Here is a 9568-nt window from a genome sequence, read left to right on the forward strand (position 1 = left end):
TTGTAAAGTTGCAATATGCACACTACATATATAAGTCACATATGCCCTCTTTTATATGTAATAGGCCGTGGATATAGAGGCGAGTAGGGCACTGTCACATCTGAGGATCTACGGAACTCCCCATGGAGCATCAACGACTCGGCCCCATGCTGTGCAATCCACTCCATAATCATGTGCTGCTCCGCCTCAGCTCTAGAACTCTCTACCTCAGTAGTCCGAGCCTACGCAAAAAGTAAAGCATACAAATAATTGATTAGTTTCTATCATTAGGTATTAGTTAAAGAAATTTATAACTTAGAACCTTAATTATAACTCTTTTACGTAGAAGAGAAACCTATGTGCTGGATGTCAGACTCTCTCGATGTCGTGCCTCTGCAGTAGCTGCCTTTGCCATCCGTGCAGCTCTAAGGCGGTCAATCTCCGTTCTTGCCTCTACCAACTCCTGAGTGAGTCTCTCCAGTAGGTGTGGGACCCTACGTGACACAATCAACCGCCGCTCATTTTAAAAATATGGAAAAGTATATATAAACATGTAAACAAATGACTATAAAAAAACTTAAGAAGTAATAAATGTTTAAATACCTGGACGTCTGTCATCGGTATCGATTGTGAGAATAAGCACACCACGTGCTAGATTCTCTCTGTGGTATTTCGTACGTCGATGCCAACTTGGGTGCGCAGAGTCTCAACCGTCGACATAGGCACAAACACTAGATCCGTACGAGCTACACGAAGGGCTGGTGGAGGCCGCCTAACCTGGTCCTAGAGGCAGCCTCAGCTAGCACCGCCACCAGGCCGATGGCTAGTGTAATCACCTCCTACCCTAAGACAAACTCCGCATATAATTGAGGTGGATCCGAGTGGCATGCATATCTCGATCGAGATAGTGTGGTGGCGTTGACATGTACTGGTGACATGGATGGTGACTTGAAACCCAGACCTGCTGGCATGGCATTAGTTGGTATCTTGATAGGCTTGGGAGGCACGTGTCGTGTTTTAATTGATGGCGATATCACGATCGAGGTACTCTGCCCGAGATACTTCGATGTCCCAATTTTAGAGAGAGTGATTGAAAGTGAGTATGCAATAGGCGAGTAATTTGATTGCATGATAGAATCTATCATACAATAGATTCATTCCTATGATAGAAATGGGATGTAATTCCTAATCCATGTATGATTTTTGAAAACCCCAAATCTAATAGAAGGATTTATATTTTTAATTTGTTTGCATTAATGCAACCTAGTTAAAATAATAGCTGGAGTCACTCAATGGTTATGCCATACATCAACCTTGTGATTCCCATTCAATGCATGCGAGTATAAAAGAGAAAGATAAATCACACTAAAGGATACTTTGATGTGACTTGTAAAGGTACAATATGCACACTACATATAAAAGAGGGAAAGGATCTTGGCATATCTTGTAAAGTTGCAAGGTTCTTGACTTGTGGAATGGATGGAGCCATTAAGTGGTAAGTGAAGATGATATGATACTTTAAGAGTTTAGAATATTTTTCTCACATTATGTAAATATCTTGTGGAAAGTTGCTGCACGTTAGGATTAAAAGAGTATAAAGACTTTGTTATGAATTGTATAGAGGAAAAGTTCATTTTAAAATTTGCAAGGCTCTGAAATCTGAATAGTTGACTTGGAGAATAGCTGTCATCAACCTTGTGAGTCCAATTAAATACATCCGAATAGTTGACTTGGAGAATAGCTGTCATCAACCTTGTGAGTCCAATTAAATACATCCGAATTTAAATTAAGAAGATGTGCTAATCCACGAGTCCAATTAAATACATCCGAATTTAAAATAAGAAGATGTGCTAATCCACGAGTCTAACATTGCATAAACTTGCCGCATCAAATTGTTGAAAATTGTAGCAAGTTGCATGTAAAAGAGGGAAAGGAGCCAATTAGCTTTTTCTCAGCAAGTGAAGAAAATGATGACATCACTTGTTTATGTTTAAAAAATACATTGTCTAATCCGTTTTATCACCAAAAAAAAAATCAATCTTCTAATTCAATGCTAGGCAAAATTACAACCCATTTTTTTCAAATTGAGCCATCAAAATCACACATAAGGATTCTTTTTATTATTTATTTTTTTAGGGTTCTTTGGAACAATTGTTCAGACTTAGTCTATGGACTTAGTCTATGCATGTCAGTTGCATAGACATGAATTTTTAAAGCTCCATTCACGTTGCGGTCAGACAGCTGGAGCCATTTTATTGGTAGGCTATGCCTTTATCATCAGCTGCCTGACGTTCAATTTCCCATCGCTGCGCAGTACACTCTTCTCTCCTCATCGTGTGCAGATGCCAAAACAAGCAGAAAATGCTGCTCGAGTTCACTGCAGAGAAAATGATGAAGCTTCCAGCTCGAGTTGGCGGCAGAAAAAACGCAGACAAGCTTCCAGCTCGAGTTCGTATGGCCAGTATGTGTCTTTAATGCATAATATATGTCTACTAATAACTGAACTGCGCTTCTTCATCTCTAATGAAGCCTTGTGGATTTGCAGACAGCAGCTTCCATGTGGGCATTTCAGGGTGTTCCTCTCTCACAGTGGGATGCAGAAAGACTTCGTGGAGCCGCTATTTCGAGAGTTGCGGCGTGCCCACATCCACGCCTTCTTCGACAGGGATCGGGACAGCCTGCGCCCTGGGGACTACTTCCCGGAGCGGATCATGGAGGCCGCCATGCAGTGCGAGGTGGCTGTGCTAGTGCTCTCCAAGGACTTCGTGCAATCGAAGTGGCCTATGATGGAGCTCGCTGCCTTTGTGAACAAGGCCAAACAACATCCTCAATCAATTAAGATACTGCCCTTGTTTTACAAGCTATCTTTAGAGGAGCTTTCTGAGGGGTTGGAATCGAACACATGGGTGAGCAAGTGGGAGGAGCTCTCTAAAAGCAAGGACTGGCAAGGCAAGCCAATCAACCCCGACACTTGGCACCAAGCCCTCAAAGCCGTCAGCCGCTGGAGTGGGAAGGAGTTTTTCGAGAGCCCCAAGAGCCAGCTCCACTACAAAGTGGTAAGGGAGTACACAGCGGCCATTGTCACCGACATCTGTCGCCTCTTAAAGTCCCCGGATGTCCTATATGAGGATTCCGATGTACAAGGAAAGCAACGCCTTTGCAAGGTATCCAGTCAGATCCCATTCTTTTTCCTCCTCCTTTAGTTCCCTCCCGAGTCGTCCCAGTCGACACTTCTCTCGTTCCAACTCATTGGGAGCGAGAGAGGCTGCTGTTATTATTCACCAATGAAGGATCGGGTGTCCAACATCGGCTCCCACTTAACTGTCCAAGTTCCACCTAACTTACCAATTTGCCTAAGAAGTAGTGGACTAGATCCCATCTTCCTCTTATTATGCTTTGCTTAATGGATACCTACTGATCCCTTCATCATAATTACATGCAGGTGATAGACGATCAGTTTGACACCATACTTAGTTCACAAAAAGTCGCAATTTTAGGCATGTATGGGATGCCAGGTTGTGGAAAATCTACACTCTGCCAATGCCTCTGCAATGACCTCTACACGCAATTCCCTGGCAAGGTGCATTATTTTGAGCTGCCAAGTGAAGCGACAGAGAGCATGTTAGTCGATGTGTTGAAATGTATACTGAGAAATCTCACCGATTGGTCAGATGCTTCTTACGATGATGCCAACCCTGTATCCACTATGAGGCAGGTGTGAAAGTGCTTCATTAGGTTTTTACAACATATCATCAATTGTTAAGCATTTTAGTCATGTGATGCTTATTGTAGCATTCTATTCACATGGAACGAATTTATGGTCTTATCAAAATTATGCAATTGGTGTGTGTGTGTGTGTGTGTGTGTGTGTGTGTGTGTGTGTGTGTGTGTGAGAGAGAGAGAGAGAGAGAGAGAGAGAGAGAGAGGGAGAGCGAGATGCTCCCTCCATCATTACTTAGAGATGAGTATTTTAAAACAGGTTGAGTACCTCATAAGAAGGCGCAAGCCACTTGATCCGGTCTTCTTGGCTATAGACAATGTGTGGGAAGCATCCAGAAAAGCAGCTGAAGCAATTTTGGGCTTTCAATTCAAAGCTGGCAGCAAAGTGTTGTTGACTTCTTGAGAAAGAGGTCTCTTAAAGAGCTTGACCACACACCTCATTCCTATGCCTAGCTTGAATCTGGTCGAAGCCGCATCGATTCTCTTGCACTCTGCACTCAGGCCTGGGCATGTGCCATCAACTACGGACAAAGATGCGGCGGTAGAAATAATTAGAGTGTTGGATTGCCACATTGCAAACTATCACCCCTTTGCCATAAGAATAGTGGGTGATATGTTGAGGCGATACGGGGAAGATTCATCTTGTTGGAAGGATAAGATTGAATCAATGAATTTAAAGGATGTGATAAGAGATGAGTTACAAGGCATCATGAGGCTGATTGAGATGAGCTACTTGAAGCTCCCTGAACGTCTAAAGCGTCTCTTCTTGGATGTGACATTCGTAATGTTTCGCCGATGGCATCCAAATATGGAGGATATATGCGAGTGGCTAAGCATCTTGCGGAAGCTAGATACACCAACCATTCACTTCCAGGTTAGGTAGCCTTACCATCACAATTCTAAGGCAAGATAACGTGAGGATGCAATATTGTTGATGTTGTTCCTTCGGTATAGTGGGTTAGTTGTGTATTGTATGATTTAATTCCTTTTTGTGGCTTACAGCTCGAAGAACTGATGGATCACAGTTTTATTGGGTTCAACTAGAAAATCAACGATTGCAAATCCATGATCTTTGTAAAGAATTTGGCAAAAATAAAATGAGTGATGATCCTAGATATTTGATTATCACAAAGGATTGTGAATATGCTCCAGAAACCCTAGAAGATGGTGGGAAGACAAGTGTTGAAAGAATAGCAGTTTACAATGGAGATTTGGAGATAGCAAATTTTGAAGGTTACTCAAGGGTGGTAGCACTTGTTCTGAAAGATTGTGAGGCATTGAGGGAGTTAAATTTACATGGCATGCAGTCTCTTGCCATTGTAGAGGTGGAGGGTTGTAGCAAACTACAGATTGTGGAAGGGGACTTGAGCTGGCTGCAACGCAAACTTGTGAAGTTGTGGTGGGTTGGTAATGATGATATCCTGATCCGGGCATATTGATTCATGGTGATCAATGGTTGCGGCTTCTCCCTAGAAGGAGAAATATCCTCAGTATAGGTGAACTTTTAGCTCTTCAAGATGTAAGGCTTAGTGGCAGGTTGGTTGATGATGTCTCTAGCCTAAGACATTGCTACAATCTGAAGAAATTGCATATGACCATACGTGAGAGAATCCCAGAGCTGGGGAATCTGAGCAAGTTGGAACATCTAAACTTGTCCAATGATTGGGATTACTTTATTTCCATTGTAGGTAGGCCCCGTGTTAGACACATCGGAGCTCTGGATTTGAGTGGATGTTCAAGTTTGGAAGATGTAGAAGTTCAGTTAACCATGTATCCTCAAATAAAGCTGGGATCTTTAGAGAAACTGACCAAATGCAGGTTGAAAGATCAGGACAATGCAACATGCTCAGGTATTGATTTTAGGGGATGCCCCAATTTGCAAATGGTAGAAGTGAAGGTGAGGGGTTTGTCTAACTTTTCGGGTCTAGGGAAGTTACAAAAAGTTCAACTTGGACATGCTGAGGTCATGGCAAATGATTGTGGTTTGTCCGCTCTGCGGGCAAAACACTGACAGATTTAAGTTTAGAATCCACCGAAGGAGAGTTGCTCTCTTTTGCTCATTTAACCGCCGTTACTACTCTTCGTTTATACCACCATCGGATGGAAGTGTTCCCAGATCTAAGTCCTATGGTCCAGTTGGAACACCTACAGGTGCACGTGAGAACAGAAAGTTGTAAGGGTGAAGCACGGGACCTTAGCTACCTTACAGGATTGAGAAATCTTTTCCTCCATGGTGACATGATAGGAGGAGAGCTTTCACTCGGCTCTTGCACGAGCTTAAGATATCTCAATCTTACTAACTGTGTGCACTTAACAAATTTGGTGGGCTTGGGCCAACTGAAGAGCTTACTCATTCTGGACCTTCACAATTGCAAGAGCTTAACAAATTTGGTTGGCTTGGACCAACTACCAAAATTGCGCATTCTAATTTTAGATGGGTGTGAAAGTTTGAATAATTTGGATGACCAGAAGTGGATGCAGCTTAACAGCCTAAGGACGCTTGATCTGGGTGAGTGCCAGCTAAGTGAAGACACTCTAGTGGAATGGATTGTCTCGGCGTCATCACCATGTTTCCTACAAAAGAAGGCAGCTGGGTCCTTCACATTGGCATTGAGAAATGCCAAGGTATACCTTGCTTTGATCTTTTTAGTGTGTGTGTGTTTTTTTTTAGTTTTTTCCAAGTGGCTGATAATAACTAGTGGGTTTCATGATGATGCTTATTATGATGCTGATGAAAAGGCAAGGCGGGATAACGACGACGATGAGGATGAGGATGAGGAGACCATGGCGATGCGGGAACGGCTTGCACATCGGCTCGTCCCTCACCTCCTTTGTCCCATCATGCATGATGATGAGCGTCTCAAAGATGATGATGATGATGATGATGATGCTATCGATGATGAGTGTCTCATGTCGTCCAAGGTCCATCTCGCACATTACGGAGTTGCTGCTAGGTTTTATTTTTTCGGAAGGCGACTTACAGAGTTACTGCTATGTCTTTGTTGGGACGTGGATGGGCAACCACATGAACCCACCATTTGTATATTGGTCGACCATGCACAGGCATTGCTTCCTGATGATATCAACTTGGCAAAGCTTTATTCCTTGGGCGAAGTAGAGGCATGCGGTCATCTCATAGGAGTGCTAGCAGCGGTTGCAGCCTCAAACACACATTCCACCAAGCTACAACTTATGTTCCACCGCTTCCACTTCCTTGAGTATGTAGATGTGGTGAGCTATTCATCGGGTTCTCGTAATCCTCAGCTAACTATGATTTGTCTCTTATATTATATGCTGAGCAAATCTCTCAACATCCAAGAAATGGAGAATCCCAGTAGAATAACCACTCTCACAAATAAGATGAGACTTGGTAAACAATATTATTACTCTGACAGTCCCCACCACATAGAAGTGATAGGATGCTTCAAAGATGTGAAGTTTACTCTAGATGTCCTCCAGGAGTTTGGATTTACAACTCAATCATGATTATGCTAGGCACGCAATTCACGTGCACCAATATTTTTATACTTTAGGAATTTCTTTCCCTACTAAGGAATATGTCTATTGTGTATATAGAAATTCTACATGTGAGTTTTCTCAGCTGGCTGGGCATTTTTGTAAGTATATCCAGCGCTCTTAGTTTTCATGAGCTATGATTTGTTTTTTTTTTTAATACACTTTAAAAACATTTCTCTATGTGCACACTATAACTGAAGTACTTTTTGTAGTATTTTCTTTTTAAAAAAATCAGTTTTTCAACTTCAAAGAGCTAAAATTTAATTATTAGATAATTAAATTTAATTTAATACTAACTTATTAGATAATTATCCAATGTACTACTTGTACTTTAAAAAAATACATAGTGCTCGTAATGCCACTCAAATTAGCATGTAAATATATAGAACTTGTTGAAAGAAAGGAGCATTTAGATTAGCCTTGATTTAGTCTAATTAGTTTTGGATCAACTTAGATTAGGATGATTAGCCTACGTTTAGAGACAAGACAGAGTAATTGACTTGTATTATAATGGTTATCAAAAGGTAAATCCCATGATATTGGCCCATATTCACTTCTATATTAGGCCACCCTTTCACACTACACTTATTAAGGTCCATGGGCATGCCCAAGCCTAGTCCTCATGCTTGGCTCCTTTCACATCCCCTTCATCTCCCCTTGGCCTTGGGTCCAAATTAACTTGAGTCCCTTTTTACTTTGTTATAAACCTTCCCCACCCAAGAGGTTTTATCCTCGAAACTTCAAATATACATGTATAAACTTGCATCCAAGCTGAAGTATACCATCAAGGACTCATGTCAATGAAAGAAAGGAGCATCTAGATTAGCCTCAATTTAGCCTAATTTAGCCTAAGTTTACAGAGAAGAGAATAATTGACTTATATTATGATGGTTATTAGAAGGTTCCCATGATATTGGCCCATATATGATGGAAAGGAGCATCTAGATTAGCCTCAATTTAGGCTAATTAGCCTTGGATTAACCTAGATTAAGATGATTAGCCTAAGTTTAGAGAGAAGAGAGAGTAATTGTATTATGATGGTTATGAAAAGGTTCCCATGATATCGGCCCATATTCACTTATATACTAGGTCACCCTTTCACACTGCACTTATTAATGTCCGTGGGCATGCCCAAGCCTAGTCCTAATCCTTGGCTCCTTTCACATCCCCTTCATCCCTTAGCCTTGGGCCCAAATTAACTTGACTCCCTTTTAACTTTGTTACAAACCATTCCGACCCAAGAGGTTTCGTCCTTGAAACCTTAGATATACATGTATAAACTTGCACGGATGAAGTATACCATCAAGGACTCATGGCAAGTAGCATGCTCATGCGTGAGCCATGTATGTTGGAGCCAAAAAGACAAACGTATGGCTGAAAATTGCTTGCAATGCCCTCAAATTGAGCCATATCATGTACTCCATAATGGCATATGCACTTCATGAAGCTTCCACACATTTTGCATCCCAAACCAAAAGGTATACGGCTATCCAATAGTGATTTTCAAAAATTTCAGCAACCCATAATCATTGTTTTTATGCACCAATTGATTCTTCAAAGGCAGCCATGCACATCCCACACACTAACCCTACCCCACTGATCTTCATTGGCATTCACAATATAAGTGACAAGTTAGAGGTGATCAGTCTTGCTTGCACATAAAATAAATATCTATCAAATAAATCCGTAAATGCCAAATAATTTAAATAATTCCTAAAAATGAGAATAAGACAAGATCTGCACACTCAACTCAATGTATTGTAATGTGTTATCAAGTCCATAATGACACGTAAGAATACAAAGACCAAGTATCAGAGTTTAGAATCAGCATGTTGGAATAACGGGTTGGAATCAGCATGCCGGAATCAGTATGTTAGAATCAGCAGTTTAAAATCAGCAAGACGGAATCAGCTAGAATCAATTAGATGGAATCAGCTAGAATCAATTAGATGGAATCAGTAAGAGATTCGAAATCAGCATGACATTCAAAATCATCCGCGCAGTCGGATTCAGGTGGTGTGTGTGTGAGGGAGGGAGTGAGAGAGAGTAGTGGGGATATACTTGAGGCGTGGTGGGCGGCTTTGTTGAGTTACTTTGGCGTGCTACCATTGACATAGCTATCACGAGGAGTCCCTAATTCAAGCAAAATAGATAGAGGTAAGTGAGAGTTGCCTCACTAATTTATTGCATGTTTCCCATGGCATATTGGGTTTGGGTTGAAGTAGTCTAGGCTCCCCGAGTCATGAGAGAAGAGTCCCATTGAGTGGCTGAAAGGATCGACATAAATGGTTATGTCGAGCCTTTTGGCCAATCAATCAAAGGCTTCTAATATAGATAGCCTCTAGCCCAATCT

The 9568-nt window shown here is 41.6% G+C and overlaps 1 protein-coding gene across 6 annotated transcripts; it reads left to right on the forward strand.

Moving 5' to 3' along the window:
- The first annotated feature begins 2281 nt into the window (after positions 1–2281).
- Positions 2282–7207, forward strand: LOC147622013 (disease resistance protein L6-like). 6 transcript variants are annotated; one of them, XM_086823063.1, is made up of 7 exons: positions 2282–2431; positions 2525–2758; positions 2793–3143; positions 3422–3694; positions 3959–4573; positions 4702–6324; positions 6439–7207. In XM_086823063.1, exons 2-5 carry the CDS (start codon positions 2537–2539, stop codon positions 4100–4102), a joined length of 990 nt encoding a protein of 329 aa, XP_086679189.1. In that variant the 5' UTR covers positions 2282–2431; positions 2525–2536; the 3' UTR covers positions 4103–4573; positions 4702–6324; positions 6439–7207. The 6 variants fall into 6 exon arrangements, with proteins under 6 accessions (XP_086679189.1, XP_086679184.1, XP_086679186.1 ...); XM_086823061.1 differs by having other exon boundaries at positions 2298–2427; XM_086823062.1 differs by having other exon boundaries at positions 2301–2440.
- The last annotated feature ends 2361 nt before the right edge of the window (positions 7208–9568 follow it).

Source organism: Cibotium barometz, chromosome 29 (assembly GCF_041138505.1).
Source record: "Cibotium barometz isolate CiBa-2024 chromosome 29, ASM4113850v1, whole genome shotgun sequence".
Classification (NCBI taxonomy): Eukaryota; Viridiplantae; Streptophyta; class Polypodiopsida; order Cyatheales; family Cibotiaceae; genus Cibotium; species Cibotium barometz.

What these genes read in the sequence shown, in the direction of transcription:
- LOC147622013 (XM_086823058.1), top strand. Translation starts at nt 2,322, where the DNA reads ATGCCAAAACAAGCAGAAAATGCTGCTCGAGTTCACTGCAGAGAAAAT. An exon ending in GAAAGCAACGCCTTTGCAAG is followed by an intron (nt 3,144 to 3,421) that starts GTATCCAGTCAG and finishes AATTACATGCAG; the next exon opens with GTGATAGACGATCAGTTTGA. An exon ending in CTGTATCCACTATGAGGCAG is followed by an intron (nt 3,695 to 3,958) that starts GTGTGAAAGTGC and finishes ATTTTAAAACAG; the next exon opens with GTTGAGTACCTCATAAGAAG.